General features: G+C 38.7%; 1 protein-coding gene across 2 annotated transcripts in view; it reads right to left on the bottom strand.

Annotated features, from left to right (window-relative positions):
• Positions 1–21875, bottom strand: part of ABHD12 (abhydrolase domain containing 12, lysophospholipase) — a 73159-nt gene that overhangs the window by 31773 nt on the left and 19511 nt on the right. Inside the window, exon 2 of one of the 2 annotated variants that reach the window (XM_074318286.2) lies at positions 18044–18132. The exons of the other annotated variant lie outside the window; for it this stretch is intronic. Within the exon in view, the coding sequence (XP_074174387.1) occupies positions 18044–18072 (29 nt within the window). The 5' untranslated portion in view covers positions 18073–18132. The remainder of the gene's footprint in view (positions 1–18043; positions 18133–21875) is intronic. 2 annotated transcript variants of the gene reach the window in all.

Genomic DNA, 21875 nt, shown 5'->3' with positions numbered 1-21875 from the left:
AACATTCAGACCTATCTCAAGCCAGTAATCAAAACTAAGCAGTACTCAATGTAAAACACTAGACAGAGACAGGATGTTCACTATCATCAGCATGATTTAACACTGTTCTGGAAGTGTAATTTTAAAATAATAAGGCAAGAAGAGATACAAATTATAACTATAAAAGTTGGAAGAGAAAAAGTAATTTAAAAAATGCAAGAGATTCAACTGAAAAACTGTAAAAATTTAATGACCGAGAAAGTGATTAGCTGCCAAATAAATTCCAATAGCTTTCCTACAGTCCAGGATCTACAAAATAAAATATGCATTGGGAAAAGGTTCTCATATCACGATAGAAAAAAAAAATTTTTTTTAATTCCTCAAGAACCATCTTAACAAGAAATGAGAAAACTATGGGACTTTCACCAGGAGTGTAAAACAATATTTGGTATAATGATAAAATGGTATGTTCCTTGTTGAAAAGATTTAATATTTCAAGATGTCTTTTCTTTTTCTTGAGGTATTGTACATAAAATTGTGTTCCTAATTTCATTTCTGGCCTGTTCATTGCAAATGCATAGAAATACTATTGATTTTGTATATCGATCTTGTATCCTACAACTTTGCTGAACTTGTTTATGAGTTCTAACAGTGTTTTAGTAGATTCTTTAGGATTTTCTATATATAAAATTGGGTCATATGCAAATAGAGATAGTTTTACACCTTCCTTTCCAATCCGGAAGCCTTTTATTTGTTGCCTACTTGTCCTAGCTGGCATCTCCAAAACAATATTGAACATAAGTAGTAACATTAGACAAACATCCTTGTCTTATTCCTGATACTAGGGGAAATAACTCAGTCTCTCATTATTAAGTATAATGTTAGCAGTGGGTTTTTTCTAGGTGTCCTTTACCAGGCTAAGGAAGTTCCCTTCTATTCCTAATATTGTTTTGTTTTGTTTTCATCATGAAAGGGTGTTGAATTTTGTCAAATGGTTTTTCTGCATCTATTGAAATGCTCATGTGGTGTGGTTTTTGCCCTTTATTTTAATAATATGGTATATTTCATGAATTGATTTTTGGATGTTAAACCAACCTTGCACTCCTAGGATAAATTGTACTTGTTCGTGGTACATAGCTCTTTATATATCTTCCTGGATTTTGTTTGTTAGTATTTTGTTGAAGATATTTGCAACAATATTCATAAGAAATACTGACTGTAGCTTTGTTTTCTTGTGATGCCATTGTGTGGTTCTGGTACCAGAGTAATATTAACCATAGAAAATAGGTTAGGAAGTGTTTCCTCCTCTATTTTATTTATTTATTTTTTGGAAGCGTTTATAAAGAATTTGTATTAATTCTTCTATAAATGATTGGCAGAATTTATCAGTGATGTCATCTTTGCATGGGTTTTTCTTTGTGGGTAATTTTTTTTTATTACTAATTTAATCTCCTTACTTGTTTTTTCTTAAGTCAGTTTCAGTCGCTTGAGTTTTAGGAATTTGTCCATTTCATCTAAATTATCTAATTTAGTGACATACAATTGTTTAAAATATTCCCTTATGATCTTTTTATTTCTGTAAAGTCGGTAGTAATGTCCCAACTTTCATTTCTGATTTTAGTTATTTGCATCTTTTCTCTTTTTTATTCTTAGTCAGTCTAGCTAATAGCTTGTCAATTTAGGTTTTCTTTTCAAAAAAGTAACTTTTGCTTTCTTTGATTTTTCTCTACTATTTTTCTATTCTTTATTTCATTAATTTCTGCTCAACTCTTTATTATTTCCTTCCTTCTGCTTGTTTTAGATTTAGTTTGTTCTTGTTTTTCCAGCTTTTTAAGGTGTATGATTGCCTTATTCATGTGAGCTTTTAAAATATTAGTATTTAGGGGAGAAGGTCCAAGATGGTGGATCAGGTAGACACTATGCCTACTGAATCCCAGGACCAAACCAAAATTACAAATAAATTATAGAACAATCAACCTAAAGAATCATCTTAAGATGAACTGAACAGAACCCCTATAATTAAGGATATAAAGAGGCCACATCAAGACTGGTAGGAGGGGTGGAGACATGAAACAGGCTGACCCCAAACCCACAGATAGTGGTTGAACACCAGGAGGAACATCTCAGTGATGGAGGTTCCCCCTGAAGAGGGAAGGGTCCCGGTCCCATACCAGGCATCCAAACCCAGGGGTCCTCTGCGGGAAAGAGGAGTTCCCACAACATCTGGCAGTGAAAATCAACAAGGATTCTGTCTGTTCATCCCAGTGAAACGGAAGGCAGCTGGAAACCCAGATGCCCTCTTAACGGGCACACACATAGAATCACTCACTTGAAAACACTCCCCTGGTCTCTGGTGGAGGGGCGGCAACTCAAGAGGTGCTAGAGAGATACCTGGAAAAATTGAGTCGTGTGGCTTTGAGGTGAGGGCTGGAAGGACAGCACCCATTGTCCCTGTGTGAAGCCTGCCTCACGTGTAGCCTACAGGAAGGCCCATCTTTTCTATGCTGAACCCTCCCCCAAAGGGATAATCTGCAACAGCAGTGGTCTGAAAATAATGCATGCATGTGCACCATCTTGGTGACGCCCTAGATCCCTGCCTCGCACAGGTAACACTCATTGCCTGGGGCACTCTTGGCTCCGGGACACCAGCCCTGACCCACAAGCTGCAGAAGCCTCCTACAACAGCGGACAACCCACAGTGGCCTGGGGAACTTTTGAGAGTGGGCAGTGAGCCACAACCTGTACCACAGCCTCTCTTGGGTGGTTCTTGGAAACCTGCCAACCTGAGGCAAGTAATAGCTGGCTGTGGTTTCATTCAAGGCATTTTTGCGAAGTGGTCATGGGCCTGGCACCCAGTGTAAAAACTGAAACTGCATTAACTTTGTAAAAACCACGACACACATCCTGTAATTCCCAAAAACGCTGCCCCGCTCAACTAGTGCTACATTGCTGGCAGCACTCTTGGCTCTTGGGTGGATAGCCCTGCACCACAAGCTGCAGAAGCCTTTTACAGCAGCAGTCTGCAGCTGCCCAGAGAACTCTGGTGGCAGACAGTGAGCCACAACTTGTGCCACAGCCTCTCTTGGTGGCGCTTGGGGATCTGTGAGTCCTAGGACAGTGGTAGCTGGCTGGCTGGCTGGCTGCAGTGTTCTCAGTTTTCCAAAGTGGTCACAGGTCGGGCATGGGTGCAAGAACTGAATCAGCATTAACCTGGTAAAAATCACCAGTCACACCTCATGACTCCCTGGAATCCCAAACCGCCCAGCTAGTGCTGTATCGCCACAGCCTCTGTCAATGCCAGGTCAACTAGCCCAGAGGCCTAGAAGGCCCTGAGTCTTTTACTAAGCTGTCCCAGGCCCAGTAATGGTGGAAACCACCCTTGGTTCACAGAGAGGCCACCCACAATACCTCCAGGTCTGCCATAGGCAGCAACCAACCACATATACCATGTTTCCCTGAAAATAAGACCTAGCCGGACTACCAGCTCTAATGTGTCTTTTGGAGCAAAAATTAATAAAAGACCCAGTTTTATATTATATTATGTTAGATAAGACCGGGTTTTATCGTAAAGTAAGACTGGGTCTTATATTAATTTTTGCTCCAAAAGACACATTAGAGCTGATGGTCCGGCTAGGTCTTATTTTCGGGGAAACAGGGTAGCTCCTACCAGGTAGCCTCAGGCCAGTCACAGGAAAGGCTAAAATTGGCCTGCAGAGGAGCACCTCCCAAGTGATGACAGAAACACCATACTTAGAGGCCAGCTTCAGACCACATGAGAGCACTATCTTGTTAGCCCCAAAGGAGACAAACCCAAAGGGTAGTTGCAACAGGCACAAGAGCTGGTGGGGGTGGATGCCCTTCTGAAGGGTTACCTGCCACATAGCAGCTCATACACCATGGGTGTAGCCAATCCTTGGTCATTCAGCCTGGGAGTCAATCCCACTCACCATCACACCAAAAGGAATCAAGGCTCACCTACAACAGAATACACACACAAGGGACACTCCTGGAACACACACACACAAGATCAGGGACAATGCGCCACTGGACCACACAGGACACACACTACATAAGGCTGCCCAGCAAAGACTGAGAGACATAGGAGACCTACCTAATACATAGAAGCAAACACAGAGAGGCAGCCAGAATGAGGAAACAAAGAAATGTGTTCCAAATAAAAGAATAGGAGACACTAGTCATCAGAGAAATGCAAATAAAAACCATAATGAGATATCACCTCACCCCAGTCAGAATGGCTATCATCAACAAGACAAATAGTAACAAGTGTTGGAGAGGCTGTGAGAAAAAGGAACCCTCATACACTGTTGGTGAGAATGCAGATTGGTGCAGCCGCTATAGAAGGCAGTGTGGAGGTTTCTCAAAACATTAAGAATAGAATTACCATATGACACAGCAATCCCTGTCCTGGGTATCTACCCAAAAAATCTGAAAACATCTATCTGTAAAGATATATGTGCTCCGATGTTCATTGCAGCTTTATTTACAGTAGTCAAGACATGGAAACAACCAAAGTGTCCTTCAAAAGATGACTGGATAAAGATGTGGTATGTATACACAATGGAATACTAGTCTGCCATAAGAAAAGATTTTGAAATAGTACCATTTGCGACAACATGGATGGATTTTGAGATTATTACGCTGAGCGCAGTAAGTCAGACAGAAAAAGTTGAAAACCATGTGATTTCACTGACATGTGGTATATAGAACTGAAAACAACAAATGAACAAGACAAACAAATGAAGAAACAAAAATTCATAGACACAGACAATAGTTTAGTAGTTACAGAAGGTAAGAGAGGAGGGGGACGGTACATTAGGGTAAAGGGGATTAAATATATGGTGATGGAAAGAGAACTGACTCTGGGTGGTGAACACACAATGTGATATATAGATGATGTAATATAGAATTGTACACCAGAAATCTATGTAACTTTACTAACAATTCTCACCCCAATAAACTAAGTAAAAAAATAAATAAATGGGGCCAGCCCGGTGGCTCAGGCGGTTAGAGCTCCATGCTCCTAACTCCGAAGGCTGCCGGTACGATTCCCACATGGGCCAGAGGGCTCTCAACTACAAGGTTGTCAGTTCAATTCCTCGAGTCCCGCAAGGGATGGTGGGCAGCGCCCCCTGCAACTAAGATTGAACACGGCACCTTGAGCTGAACTGCCACTGAGCTCCTGGATGGCTCAGTTGGTTGGAACGCATCCTCTCAACCACAAGGTTGCCAGTTCGATTCCTCGACTCCTGCAAGGGATGGTGGGCAGCGTCCCCTGCAACTAAAAGTGAACATGGCCCCTTGAGAGCTGAGCTGCCGCTGAGCTCCTGGATGGCTCAGTTGGTTGGAGCGTGGGCTCTCAACCACAAGATTGCTGGTTTGACTCCCGCACGGGATGGTGGGCTGCGCCCCCTGCAACTAGTAACAGCAACTGGACTTGGAGCTGAGCTGCGCCCTCCACAACTAAGACTGAAAGGACAACAACTTGACTTGGAAAAAAGAAAAAAGTCCTGGAAGTACACACTGTTCTCCAATAAAGTCCTGTTCTCCTTCCCCAATAAAAATCTTTAAAAAAAAACCAAAACAAACAAACAGGAGAAACATCCAGAAATACAACCAAATGAAATATTAGAGACAACTGACCTACCAAAGACAGAATTCAAAACACTGGTTATAAGAATGCTTAAGGAACTTAGTGAGAATTTCAACAAAGAGATAGTAAGCATAAAGAAGAACACAGAAACCATAAAAACGAACAAGTTAGAAATAAAGAATACAATAACTGAAATGAAAAATACGCTAGAAGCAATCAACACCAGATTAGATAGATAAAGCACAGGATTGAATCAGCGATTTGGAAAACAAGGTAGCAGAAAAAAAACAATCAAAACAACAACATGAAAAAAGAATTTTAAAAAACAAAGGTAGCTTAAGGGACCTTTGGACACCATCAAGCATAACAATATTCACATCATAGGAGTACCAGAAGAAGAGAGAAAGCAAGAGATCGAGAACCTATCTGAAGAAATAATGACTGAAAACTTCCCTAACCTGGCAAGGAAACAGACATACAAGCTCAGGAAGTACAGAGAGTCCTAAACAAGATGAATCCAAAAAGGTTAACACCAAGATATACTGCGATTAGAATGGCAAAGATTAAAGACAAAGAGAATCATAAAAGCAACAAGAGAAAGACAACTAGTTCCTTACAAAGAACCTCCTATAAGATTACCAGCCAATTTTTCAACAGAAATTTTACAGGCCTGAGGGAGTGGCAGGAAATATTCAAAGTGATGAAAAACGAGGGCCTACAACCAAGGCTACTCTACCCAGCAAGTCTATCATTTAAAATTGAAGGAGAGATAAAGAGCTTCCCACACAAGGAAAAGCTAAAGAAATTCATTGCCACCAAGCCAGTATGATAAGAAATGTTAAAAGGACATCATTCAGCAGAAGAGAGGGGAAAATAAACGAAGATCAAAAATATGAATAATAAAATGGCAATAACTATGTACCTATCAATCATCTCTGTAAATATAAATGTATTAAATGCTCCAATCAAAAGACATAGGGTAGCTGAGTGGATAAAGAAACAAGACCCATGCAAGTGCTGTCTACAAGAGACCCACCTCAGATTGAAAGACACACACAGCTGAAAGTAAAGAAACAGAAAAGATATTTCATGGAAATGGAAAGCAGAGAAAGGCTGGGGTAGCAATACTTATGTCAGACAAATAGTTTTTAAAATGAAGAGCATAATAAGAGACGAAAGAGGACATTACAAAATAATAAAGGGATCGATCCAACAAAAGGACATCACCCTAGTAAACATTTATGCACCCAACATAGGAGCACCTAAATATATAAAACAAATATTGACTGATATAAAGGCAGACAGCAACAGTAATCACAGTAGGAGACTTTAACACTCCACTGACCCCAAAGGACAGATCTTTCAGACAGAAAATCAACAAGGAAACAGTGGCCTTAAATGATACCCTACACCAGATGGATTTAATTGACATTTTTAGAGCATTTCACCCAAAGAAGAAGAATATACCATCTTTTCAAGTGCACATGGAACACTTTACAAGATAGACTATATGCTAGGACACAAAACAAGTTTCAATAAAATTAAGAAAATTGAAATCATATGAAGTGTCTTCTCTGACCACAGTGATATGAAACTAGAAATCAATGAAAAAACACCCTGAAAAACACACAAACACATGGAAGCTAAATAACATGCTACTAAATAATGAATGGATCAACAATGAGATCAAAGAAGAATTCAAAAGATATCTTGAGACAAATGAAAATGAAAACAACAACACCAAATCTATGGTACATAGCAAAAGCAATCCTAACAGGGTAATTCACAGCACTGCAGGCCTACCTAAAGGAACAAGAAAGTCTCAAATAAACAGTCTAATTTTACACCTAAGGGAATGGGAAAAAGAATAGTAAACAAAGCCCAAAATGAATGCAGGAAGGAAATAATAAAGCTCAGAGTGGAAATAAATGAAATAGAAGCTAAAAAAGTAATACAAAAGATCAATGAAACCAAGAGCTGTTTTTTTGAACAGGTAAGCAAAATTAAGAAAACTAACCAGACTCATCAAGAAAAAAAGAAAGAGGACCCAAATAAATAAGAAATGAAAGAGAATTAACAATGGATACCACAGAAATACAACAAAAATTTAAGAAAATACTGTGAGCAATTATACACCAACAAATTGGACAATATGGAAAAATAGGTAAATTCCTAGAAGCATACAAGCTTCCAAGACTGAATCAGAAAGAAACAGAAAATTTGAACTAACCTAATTACTACTAAGGAAATCAAATCAGTAATCAAGAAGCTCCCAAAAAACAAAAGCCATCAACCAGATGGCTTTACAAGTGAATTTTACCAAACATTTGAAAAAGAATTAACAGCTATTTTTCTCAAACTATTCCAAACACTTCAACAGAAGGGAAGGTTCCCAATCTCATTTTACGAGGCCAACATTACCCTGATTCCAAAACCAGACAAAGACATTACAAAAAAAGAAAACCATAGGCCGATATTTCTAATGAACCTAGATGCAAAAATTCTGAGCAAAATATTAGCAAACCGAATTTAGCAATACATTAAAAAGATTATACACCACAATCAAGTGGGATTCATTCTTGGTACACAACATTGGTTCAATATTTGCAAATTAATTAACATGATACACCACACAAACAAAATGAAAAACAAAAATCATATGGTTATATCAATAGATGCAGAAAAAGCATTTGACAATATCCAGCATCCATTTACAATAAAAACTATCAGTAAAGTGGGAATAGAGGGAACATATCTCAACATAATAATGGTCATATATGACATACCCACATATACTCAATGGGGAAAAGCAAAAAGCATTCTGCTTAAGATCAGCAACAAGACAAGGATGCCCACTTCAATACTATATTGAAGGTCCTACCCACAGCAATCAGACAAGAAGAAGATATAAAAGGCATCCAAACTGGAAAGGAAGAAGTAAAACTGACATTATTTGCAGATGACATGATACTATATATAAAACCCCCAAAAGATTCCATCAAAAAACTATTAGAACTGATAAATTAATGTAGCAAGATACAAAATTAATATTACGAAATTAAATTTGTATCAGTAATGTAGCAAGATACAAAATTAATATTACGAAATCACTTGCATTTTTATACACCAATAATGACCTGTCAGAAGGAGAAATTAAGATGAAAATCCCATTTACAATTCCATAAAAAAAAGTAAAATAGCTAGGAATAAAATTATCCAAGGAGATAAAAACCTGTACTAGGAAAACACTAAGACACTGAAAAAAAAATAAGGATGATACAAATAAATAAAAGCATATATCATATCGTGTTCATGGATAGAAAGAATTAACATCATCAAAACATCCATACTACCCAAAGCAATATATAGAGTCAATGCAATCTCTATCAAAATACCAATGGCATTTTTCACAGAACTACTACAAAAAATCCTAAAATTTATATAGAACTATAAAAGACTCTAAATAGCCACAGCCATTCTGAGAAATAAGAACAAAGCTGGCAGTATTGAGAAACCTGATATCAAATTATACTATAATACAAAATCATAATCAAAATAGCATGGTACTGGTATAAAAAGAGGCAGAATAGAGAGCCCAGAAATAAATCCATGCCTACATGGTCATTTAATCTATGACAAAGGAAGCAAAAATTTACGCTGGAGTAAAGATAGTCTATTCAATAAATGGTGCTGGCAAAACTGGATACACTCCAAAAAAAAAAAAAAAAAAAAAAAAGAAAAGAAAAGAAAAAAAGAAAAAGAAACTGAACCACGTTCTTATTCCATATACAAGATTTCAAAATGGATTAAAGACTTAAATGTATGACCTGAAACCAAACATCTCCTAGAAGAAAATACAGGAAGTAAACTCAGACGTTACCCCTAGTAATATTTTTATTGATATCTCTCCTTGACAAGGGAAAGAAAAGAAAAATAAACAAATGAGACAACATCAAACTAAAAACTATTTTCACAGCACAGGAAACCATCAACAATACGAAAAGACATCCCACTGAATGGGAGAAGATATTTGCCAATGATACATCTGTAAGGGGTATATATATATATATATATATATATATATATATATATATATATATACACACACACACACATACATACATATTATATATATGTAATATACCTCATACAACTCAACATCAAAAAAACAAACAATCCAATTAAAAAAATGGGCAGAGGCCCTGAATAGACATTTCTCCATAGAGGACATACAAATGGCTGACAGACATATGAAAAGATGGTTAGTGTCTTTCATCAGAGAAATGCAAATAAAAACAATAATGAGATAAATCCTCACTCCTGTCAGAATGTCCATCATCAAAAAACAACAAGTGTTGGCGAGGATGTAGAGAAAAGGGAAACCTTGTGCACTGTCGGTGGGATTGCAAACTGGTGCAGCCACTATGGAAAACAGTATGGCCATTCCTCAAAAAACTAATTTGACCCAGCAATTTATGACCCAGCAATTCCACTCCTGGATACTTTCCAAAGAAATCCAAAACACTAATTCAAAAAAATGCATGCACCCCTGTGTTCACTGTAGCACTATTCACAATGTCCACGATATGGAAACAACCGAAATGCCCATAAATAGACAACTGGATAAAAAATTGTGGTACATTTATACAATATAATATTACTCTATTGTCATAAAAAAGAATGTTAAGACATTAATAAAAATGGCAACGTGAGGTGGGCCTCTGGAAATCTCCCCTGGAATTTACAACAAACTGAACAACTATAACTTGACAAAGGACTCCCTGCGCAGCAGACAGGCGAGAGGATCACTACTAAAATCACCTAAAGGTGGGCAAACTGCGCGAACAGGGGAGAAGAGAAGGGAGAAGTGTGGAGACAGGGCTGAGTGGGCATAGGAAACGGACCTAGCTTGGTGTTCCGAGCTCCTGAAACTACTGCAGCTGCGGGAGAGGGAAGAACTCGGACTGCTAGGGCTCTGTATATGGCCCACAGGTGACAGCATACAACACGGCTGAACCCAACGCTCATGGCAAACACCTCGGAGAAAACACTGAGGGAAGAAGACTGAAAACGGTGGTTTAAGCCCTCACTGCTGAATAGACAATGGAAGCCTTAGGCACTGAGACTAGCTGCCCTCTCCTTCTCCTCCCATAGCTCGCTCCGCCTCCATCTGCCCAGGGCTACAAGTGGAACAGCAGCAGTGTCAGATCAAAAGAACAAAATATTTGCAGTTCTGAGAACTGTGGTCCACTGACACAGACTCGTAGAACAACTAGTTCCATCAAAGGGGAAGGAGCTGTGGAAGCTGGACTGGCTGTGGTGGTGGTCGCTGCCATTGCTCTGGGCCACCTCTCACAACACACCCCGCCCCTCTCCCCACTTAGCTGGGTGGATCCGTGCAGGAGTAAACAGAACTGGTGAAACACATAGACTCTGACTCTGGGACAGAAAGAGCTTTGGAAACTCAGAAGCTCTCCACATCCCCCCATGGAGGTGGTGCCGTATGACCAAGGCCAACAGTACACAGAGGAGAAGCCCGCTTTCTAGGGAATCCCCCCCATTGTGTGAGAAGCAGGAATAGTGCAGAGAAAACATAACACTACAGTGTGAGAGAGAATAAAAGGCTGCATTGGAGAGAAAATTAAACATTCTACCAACACCTACTGGAAAACAAAACGGAGACCTCTTTCTATCAACCTGTTGCAGAACCCACTCCTGTAGATGTCTAGGAAGAGAAATAATAAATTATTAACTGCCATGAATAACCAAGGCAACAAGACAGCTCAGAAAGAAAGTGAAAAGTCTCCAGAAAATGAACTTAAAGATATGGAAATATGTGACTTAAATAACAGTTCTTAAAAAACACAACGAGATGCAAGAAAACATAGACAGGCAGTTTAATGAACTCAGAAACACAATGAACATTTTACCAAAGACATCGAAATTTTACAAAAGAACCAAAAGAATTTCTGGAGATGAAGAACTCAATAGAAGAAATGAAGAATGAAATAGGCAGCTTAGGTAGTAGAGTTGACCAGATGGAGGAAAGAATCAGTGACATCGAAGTTAGAAATCTGGATATGACAAGGATGGAAGAAGAAAGAGACTTGAGACTTAAAAGAAATGAAAGAACTCTACAGAAACTTTCTGACTCTATCAGAAACAGCAATATGAAAATAACGGGCATACCAGAAGGAGAAGAAAGAGAGAGTATATTCCACAGAGTATATTCAAACAAATAGTCGATGAGAACTCCCCAAACTTGTGGAAAGAACTGCATCCTTGAATCCAAGAAGCAAATAGAACACATAACTACCTCAACCCCAACAGGCCTTCTCCAAGGCACATTGTATTGAAGCTGTCAAAAATCAATGATAAAGGAAGAATCCTCAAGGCATCCAGGGAAAAGAAGATGGTAACCTACAAAGGAAAGCCCATTTGAATATCATCAGATTTTTCAGCAAAAACTCTACAAGCCTGGAGGGAGTGGAACCAAATATTCAAACTATTGAAAGAGAGAAATTATGAGCCAAGAATAATATACCCAGCAAAGATATCCTTTAGATATGAAGGAGGAATAAACACCTTTCCAGACATACAGAAGCTGAGGGAATTTTCTAACACATGACCTGCACTACAAGAAATACTAAAGGAGGCTATTTGACCACCACCAACAGGGACAATTTGTGGCAACCAAAACATAAAAAGGGGGAGAGTAAAGGCCTGGATCGGAATATGGGAACATAGAAAGTAAGCATGCTGAAGAAAACGGAATACTCTAAATATCAAACTTTATGTAAACTTAATGGTAACCAGCCAAAAAAAATCCAGAACTGAAATATATACTGTAATAAAAGAAGAAACAGAGGGAAAAGTCATAGAATACCACCACACAGAAATAATAGACAACAAAAAAGCAAAGAAACACTGGAGACACAGTCTTACCAGAACACTAAAGATAGATTGATAGGAAATCCTCACATACCAATAATCACCGTAAATGTAAACAGACTGAACTCACCAATAAAAAGGCACAGAGTAGCAGATTGGATCAGAAAACAACCCAATCACGTGCTGTTTCCAAGAGACACATCTCAGCTACAAGGACAAACATAACTCAAAATGAAAGGTGGAAATTGACACTCCAAGCAAATGGTATCCAGAGGAAATCAGGTGTAGCCATACTGATATCAGATGAAACAGACTTCAGGGTGAAAAAGATAACAAGAGACAAAGACGGACATTTCATAATGGTAAAGGGGACTATATAACAAGAAGACATAACAGTCATCAATATTTATGCCCCCAGTCAGGGAGCACCAAAATATACCAAGTAACTAACAGAACTAATTGACCAAAACACAATTGCACTAGGAAACCTAAATACATCATTGACAGCTATCCATAGATCATCCAAACAGAAAATCAATAAGTAAATTGCAGCCCTAAATGACACATTAAATGAAACAGACATAACTGACATTTATAGAGTACTTCAACCTAAAACATCAGACTATACATTTTTTTTCTAGTGTACATGGAACATTCTCAAGGATAGACCATATATTGGGACATAAAACTAGCCTCAGCAAATTTAAGAAGATTGAAATCATACCAAGCATATTCTCTGATCACAAGGGTTTGAAATGGGATATCAACTGCAAAAAGAAAGCAGAAAAAACACAAACACATGGAGATTAAACAACTTACTTTTAAAGAACAACCGGGTCAAAGAAGAAATTAGAGGAGAGATCAAAAGATACATAGAAACAAATGACAATGAAAATACATCCTACTAAAATTTTTGGGATGCAGCGAAAGCAGTTTTAAGAGGGACATTTATATCATTACAGGCCTATTTCAAGAAACAAGAAAAATCCCAAATAAATTACCTCACGTTACACCTTAAAGAAATAGAAAAAGAAGAACAAATGAAATGCAAGGTCAGCAGTAGAAAGGAAATAATAAAAATCAGAGCAGAACTAAATGAAATGGAGAACAAAAAGACAATAGAAAAAACTAATGTGACAAAGAGCTGGTTCTTTGAAAAGATTAACAAAATTGACAAACCCTTGGCTAGACTCACTAAGATAAAAAGAGAGAAGACAGTAATAAAATCAGAAACAAAAAGGGGAAGTTATGACAGATGCCACAGAAATACAAAGGATCATCCAAGAATACTATGAAGGACTATATGCCACCAAATTCAATAACCTAGAAGAATGGACAAGTTCTTAGAAAAATATAGCCTTCCTAGGCTGAACCGTGAAGAACTGGAAAATCTAAACAGACCGATCACCAGTAACAAAATTGAATCAGTCATCCACAACCTTCCCAAAAGCTAAACTCCGGGACCAGATGGCTCCACTAATGAATTACCAAACCTTCAAAGAGGATCTAATACCAGTCCTTCTCAAACTCTTGCAAAAAATTGAAGAGACAGTACTCCCTAACTCATTTTATGAGGCCAACATTACCCTGATACCAAAACCTGGTAAGGATAATGCAAAAGAAGAAAATAACAGACCAATATCTCTGATGAGTACAGATGCAAAAATCGTAAACAAAATTCTAGCAAATCGAATGCAACAATGCATTAAAAAGATTATTCGTCATGACCAAGTGAGGTTTATCCCAGGGGCACAAGGCTGGTTCAACATACGCAAATCCATCAATGTGATACATCACATAAACAAAATAAAGGACAAAAATCATATGATTATATCAATTGATGCAGAAAAAGCATTTGACAAGATACAACATCCATTTATGATTAAAACACTTAATAAAATAGGTATAGAAGGAAAGTACCTTAACATAATAAAGGCCATATATGACAAGCCCTCAGCTAATCTCATAATTAACGGTGAAAAACTGAAGCCCTTTGCTCTACGTTCAAGAACACAACAGGACTGTCCCCTATCACCTCTGCTTTTCAACATAGTGTTGGAAGTCCTCACCAGAGGAACCAGGCAAGAGAAAGAAATAAAAGGCATCCAAATTGGGAATGAAAAAGTTAAACTGTCGCTCTTTGTAGATGACATGATGCTATACAGAAAACCCTAAAGACTCCACCAAAAAGCTATTAGAAACAATCAACGAATACAGTAAAGTTGCTGGCTACAAAATCAACATTAAAAAGTCCATGCATTCCAGTATACTAACAATGAAATCTCAGAAAAAGAAATGAAAAAAAGACAATTCCTTTTGCAATTCTAGTAAAAAGAATAACATACCTAGGAATAAACTTAACCAAGGATGTGAAAGGCCTATATGCTGAAAACTACAAGACATTTTTAAAAGAAATTGAAGAAGACGTAAAGAAAAGGAAAGACATTCTGTGCTCATGGATTGGAAGAATCAACAGTTAAAATGGCTGTATTTTCCAAAGCAAGATACAGATTTAATGCAATCCCCATCAAAATCCCAATGGCATTTTTTAAAAGAAACAGAACAAAAAATCATCAGATTTGTTTGACACCACAAAAGTCCCCGAATAGCAAAAGCAATCCTAAGAAAAAAGAACAATGCTTGAGGAACCACACTCTCTGACTTTAGTTTGTACTACAGGGTTACAATAATCAAAACAACATGGTATTGGCAGAAAAACAGACACATAGACCAATGGAATAGAACTGAGAACCCAGAAATAAAACCACACAAATATGGTCAGATAATTTTTGACAAAGAAGCAAAAAACATATAATGGAGAAAAGACAGCCTTTTCAATAAATGGTGCTGGGAGAATTGGAAAGCCACGTGCAAAAGAATGAAACTGGACTGTAATCTGTCACCATGTACCAAAATTAATTCAAAATGGATCAAAGACTTAAACATAAGACCCGAAACAATAAACTGCATAGAAGGAAACATAGGTACTAAACTTATGGACGTTAGGTTCCACGAGCATTTTATGAACTTGACTCCAAAGGCAAGAGAAGTAAAAGTTAAAATAAATGAATGGGACTATATCAAACTTAAAAGCTTCTGCACAGCAAAAGAAACCATCAACAAAATAAAGAGGAACCAACTGAATGAGAGATTTTTGCAAACAGTGCCTCTGATAAGGGGCTAATACCCAAAATATATAAGGAACTCATACAATACAACAACAAAAAAACAGACAACCGTATTGAAAAATGGGCAGAGGACCTGAAGAGACATTTCTCCAAAGAGGACATACAAATGGCAAATAGACATATGAAAAAATGCTCAACATCACTAATTATCAGAGAAATGCAAATAAAAACCACAATGAGATATCACCTCACCCTGATTAGAATGGCTATCATCAACCAGACAAATAATAAGTTTCAGAGAGGCTGTGGAGAAAAAGGAACCCTCATACACTGTTGATGGGAATGGAGTCTGGTGCAGCTGCTATGGGAGGCAGTATGGAGGTGCCTCAAAAAATTACGAATAGAATTACCATATGACCCAGCAATCCCTCTCATGGGTATCTATCCAAAAAATCTGAAAGCATTTATCCATAAAGGTAAGTGTGCTCCAGTGTTCACTGCAGCTTTATTTACAGTGGCCAAGACTTGGAAACAACCAAAATGTCCTTAGATGGATGAATGGATAAAGAAGTTGTGGTGTATGTACACAACGGAATACTATTAGGCGGTAAGAAAAGATGAAATAAGACCATTTGTGACAACATGGATGGATCTTGAGATTATAATGCTAAGCGAAATAAGTCAGAAAAAGTAGACAACCGTATAATTTCACTGATATGTGATGTATAAACCAAAAACAACAAAAGAACAAGACAAGCAATTGAGAAACAAAAACTCATAGACATGGACAATAGTTTAGTGGTTACCAGAGGGTAAGGGGGGAGGAGGGTAATAGATGAGCGTAAAGGGGATCAAATATATGGTGATGGAAGGAGAACTGACTCTGGGTGGTGAACACACAATGTGATTTATAGAGGATGTAATACAGAATTGTATACGTGAAATTTATGAATTTATGTACTTTACTAACAATTGTCACCCCAATAAACTTCAAAAAAAAAAAAAGAATGAAATCTTACCATTTACGACACTATGGATGGACCTAGAGGATATTAAGCTAAGTTAAATCATACTGAGAAAGACAAATACCATATGATCTCACTTATATGTGGAATCTAAAGAACTGAATAAACGAACAAAGAAACAGCAAGACTAATACAGAGAACAAACTGATGGTTGCTACATGGGAGGAGGGTTCCGGGGATGGGTGAGAAAGGTGAAGGGATTAGGAAGTACAAATTGTTAGTTGCAAAATAGTCATGGGGATGTGAAATACAGTACACAGAATATAATTAGTAATATTGTGAAGATTATGTAGGGTGTCAGATGGGTACTGGACTTACAGAGGGATCACTTCATAGATTATATAAATGCGTAACCACTATGCTATACATATGAAAACTAATATAAAATATTGAATGTCAAATATATATGTGTATACGTGTGTGTGTATGTGTGTGTATATATATAAAATTTCCCCCCACACACAGACAGGATGTAAAGGTTAGCATAGGTAATATAGTCAAAGGTATTATAACAGCCGTGTACCATGTCAGAGGGGTAGTAGACTTGGTGGCGTTATCACTTTATGAGGCGTATAAATGTCTAATCATTATGTTGTTTTGTACACATGAAACTAATAATAAAATATAGTGTCACATGTTCCAGAAAAAAAATGTATTGGTATTTACAGGTGCCAGACCCCCAACTGACTTCAGCTCTGGGCTCCAACATGAGGGCTAGGGGCTGAGCTGAGCTGGCCAGACCAATGGGCAAACTGACTCTCTGAGTCTCCATTTCTTCTGTAATGGAATCTGTTTGAAAAGCCGTAAATGAACAAGGAAGGGAAATGCTTAGCGTGGAGTCTTGCACATGGAGTAGGTAACACTGAACTGAAAGGGTCTCCGCTGGGGCAGAGAGAGAGGCGAACACATCCTGGTTTTGTCCAGCCCTCACTGACACCAGTCCCTTTCTTGGCTAAACCATCCAGCTGAGCTCTAATTTCTTGCTCTGGTATCGTAAGTTACAATTACTCTTCAATCACATTAGTGCTTAAAAGTAGTTTGATACTTTAGAAACAACTCCAGTAATGCCGCCTGCAGCATCAGAAGGGAGGCTAAACTGTAAGCAGGTATAGGGTTGCCAGCCTCCTCAGGGGAGTCTGCCTAGCCCTGGCAGCTTGCTTCTACTGCAGCCCTCAGTCCTGAGGACAATGACACCTTATCTCCAAGTCAAAGGACCTTCCTGGAGAAGTTTTGTTTAAGCAGCTTCTGTCCCCACCCCCCAAGGCATGCCCTAAACCAAGGAAAGAATGTGAGGTAGTAGTGCTATGTGCTGCACAAGCCCAGTGCTGCTCCACTGTTAGACGTGCTATAAATGGCCGAGCCCATCAATTCTTCTGCAGAATTATGTGGCAATCGCCAGTCTCACTCACCAGTTATATCTGGTTCTCTTTGGGTCCATGTTAGGATGGCATGTCCCTTCCCTCTTTAAAGTTAGGGGTGGCCAAGTGGCTCACTTTGCCTAAGGAAACAGAAGAGCAGTGAGCAGAACAGTGAACAGAAGACACTGACTTCTGGGTGGACACTTTAGGAGAAGCCACTGCTGACGAAATGGATGCCCCACTGGCCTGGCCACTCAGGTGACCACAAGGAATAGAGCCCATGCAGGACGCGTTGTGGGAGCAAGAAACACACCAGTGAGCCAGGGGTTCTGCAGTGTGACATGCTCCACACTGACCTATACTCATTTCTTTACCTGAACTGAGGGCCATCAGGTAAGATCAACAACATGAAGAACTGAATGGACTGGGCAGCAGGTCCGTATGTCCAGCCATCTCCTTGGCGCCTCCATTTGTAGTTTCACAGGCAACTCAAAACTAACTTGTCCAAAACAGAATTCTTGATCTTCCACATTCCCCTTCCCCCAAACCTACTTCTCCTCCAGGTTCTCCATCTCAGCAAACACCACATGCCCCAGGCCCTAGACAAATCGCCAGTTGTTCCTGATACCCCCCTTCTTGTCCCTACTTCCACTTCCAATCCACACCAAGTCTCCAAAACATATTTCAAATCCATCTACCTCTAGTCACCTCAACTGCTGCCTCTCTGGTCCATGCCCGCAACATGTCCAGAACAGTCACAAACTTTTTTGGTTATACGTTCGATCAATAACATTTTGGAGCATGCCCTCAATACATACTTATTAAATTATACACATGTATCATTGGTCTGGATATGTATAAGGTTCATTTCTAAATATGAATATAATTATAAGTCCCAATATTTCCTTCCCACACTCCGGTGAATGTGTCTCATATACCTCTGGGTGAGCCACTTTGGTGACAAATACCTAGGCCTTCTGAAAAGACCTCCTAAGTGGACTCCCACCTCAATGCCCATCCACTTGAGAATCCCTAAGCCCTGGGGTTCCTTGTGCTGAGAATGGAGCAGAAAAGCCTATCGTGTTAAATCGCACAGGCCAGATAACAAGGACATACCAGATGCCCCAGGACTATGCCATCCAGGCTCTAGGTTAAGGCCACCCTGAAGCTGTAATGAAATGTCTCTTTAAATCATTCTTCCATTTTAATTTGAACAAAACAAAACCTCACAATGAAGCAATATTTTGGAAATTTATCTTCAGATGTAAAGGGCAACAGAGTTATTTTGAGATATTTCCTGTTACCAAAACCTGTAACATTAAGATGGCATATAGAAATACAAATTAAACAATGAAGTTCCATCTTTACCTACATTACTGGCAGAGTAAAGAATACTGACAAAACAGTTTGAGCACTCTCCCACTGCCAGTGAGACCTGCTCTCTGACCAAGCATTTCATTCTGAAGGACTGACCACCCATCCCAGAATGTCAGGAAGGCTCTGTGCAGATGTCTTCTCTGCAGGATGGTCTGTGAGAGAAAAATGGAATATATTCACAATATTCATCAAGGGTTATTTTCTTTTTTTTTTTTTTTTTAATTAAATTTATTGGGGTGACAATTGTTAGTAAAATTACATAGATTTCAGGTGTACAATTCTGTATTACATCATCTATAAATCCCATTGTGTGTTCATCACCCAGAGTCAGTTCTCCTTCCATCACCATATATTCGATCCCCCTTACCCTCATCTCCCCCCCACCTCCCGCCCCCCTTACCCTCTGGCAACCACTAAACTATTGTCTGTGTCTATGAGTTTCTGTTTCTCATTTGTTTGTCTTGTTCTTTTGTTGTTTTTGTTTTATATACCACATATCAGTGAAATCACATGGTTCTCTGCTTTTTCTGTCTGACTTGTTTCACTCAGCATTACTCTCTCAAGATCCATCCATGTTGTCACAAATGTTCCTATATCATCTTTTCTTACTGCCGAATAGTATTCCATTGTGTATATATACCACAACTTCTTTATCCATTCATCTATCGAAGGACATTTTGGTTGTTTCCAAGGGTTACTTTTTCATAGCTTGATTCCATCCCTGATAACAGACAAATGTAGCAAATTTGCACGTTGCAAAAAGGCATTTAGAAATAAAAATCACCTCTAATTACATGATCCTAAACAAGCCACTGTTAGTTAATATACTAGTGTAATACGTCTTTATAAGCTCTATTCCATATTATCTATATCTTATAAAGTTAGGATCTGTGTTGGAGATGGCTAGCAGACCACCAAGTTTATACTCATTCCTTCCCAAGGGTAGAGCTAGTATTGGGAAGTGGCTGCCCAGTTGGGACAATATTTCCAGCCCAATGGGGAGCATTTGGGGCCATGTGAGTCAGCTGATGTGTGACTGGTCATTGGTACTGATTTGATAAAGCAACTTGTGTTTGCAAACTTGTTGCAACAATGTTGTTAACCATTTTTTATATCAGAGGGATTATTCATTATGAGTTTGTACCAACTGGACAAACAGTTAACCAAGTTTACTATGTGGAAGTGCTAAAAAGGCTGCGTTAGACGACCTGAACTTTTCGCCAACAATTCATGGCTCTTGGATCATGACAATGCTCACACAGCACTGTCTGTGAGGGAGTTTTTAGCCAATAAATAACTGTTTTGGAACACCCTCCCTACTCACTTGATCTGGCCCCATTGACTTCTTTCTTTACCCAAAGATAAAGGAAATATTGAAAGGAGACATTTTGATGACATTCAGGACATCAAGGGTAAAGACGACAGCTCTGATGGCCATTCCAGAAAAGTTCCAAAATTGCTTTGAAGGGTCGACTAGGCACTGGTGTCGGTGCATATAGCTTTCCAAGGGGAGTACTTCGAAGGTGACTGCAGTGATATTCAGCAGTGAGATATGTAGCACTTTTTCTAGGATGAGTTTTTGAACTCAATTGTCCAACCTCGTATACTCTATCAACATACTTGTTTTTGCTTTTAGCTGACCAATATATTTTTTAAAGTTCCTATGTTTACATACTTCAAAAAATAAAATATAGTTTCACTGCCAATTTGTTTCCACACATCCTGTTCCTCTTGCCTAGGTAACCATTTTATTAGCTACTTACTTATCCTCCCAATCTTTCCTTATGCAAATACATGTACAGTTGTACCTCGGTTTTCGAATGTAATCCATTCTGGAAGAACGTTCAAGTTCTGAAACGTTCAAAAACAGCCGACAGCTAGGCCTCAGGATCTTGCATTCAGCAGAAGCGACGTGACATGTTCGACTTCCGAGGCATGTTCGAAAACCGAAGCATTTACTTCCAGATTTACAGCATTCGTAAACTGAAATGTTCATCAACGGAGACGTTCGAAAACCAAGGTACCCCTTTCTTTTATGGAAGTAGTACTGATTACTAGAAGATAAACTTCTGGCCTCATCCCCCAAAGGGGGGCCGGAGTAATGCCATCTTTTTAGCATCTTATATGGTTTTGTTCTTCCTAGTACAGGTCAGGACCACTCAGGTCCTGGATTTTCGGTGATGTAAGAGGTAGATGCACAAATGGTAGGAAGTTATACACTGAAGGAAACCAATACACTGCTTTTCTATGTTATCAACAGTACAAGCATGGAAAGTGGTATTTAAAAATTTTTCTCTTACCAGAGGGTAAGGGGGGTGGGGGATGGGAGATGAGGGTAAGGGGGATCAAATATATGGTGATGGAAGGAGAACTGACTCTGGGTGGGTGAACACACAATGGGATTTATAGATGATGTAATACAGAATTGTACACCTGAAAGCTATGTAATTTTACTAACAATTGTCACCCCAATAAATTAAAAATTTTTTTTTCTCATTCCTACTAA

The sequence above is a fragment of the Rhinolophus sinicus genome, chromosome 13 (genome assembly GCF_057876585.1).
Source record: "Rhinolophus sinicus isolate RSI-liver-muscle chromosome 13, RSI-T2T, whole genome shotgun sequence".
Taxonomy (NCBI): Eukaryota; Metazoa; Chordata; class Mammalia; order Chiroptera; family Rhinolophidae; genus Rhinolophus; species Rhinolophus sinicus.
Note: the sequence above shows the minus strand (reverse complement) of the source record. Positions and strands in the feature narration are given on the sequence as shown.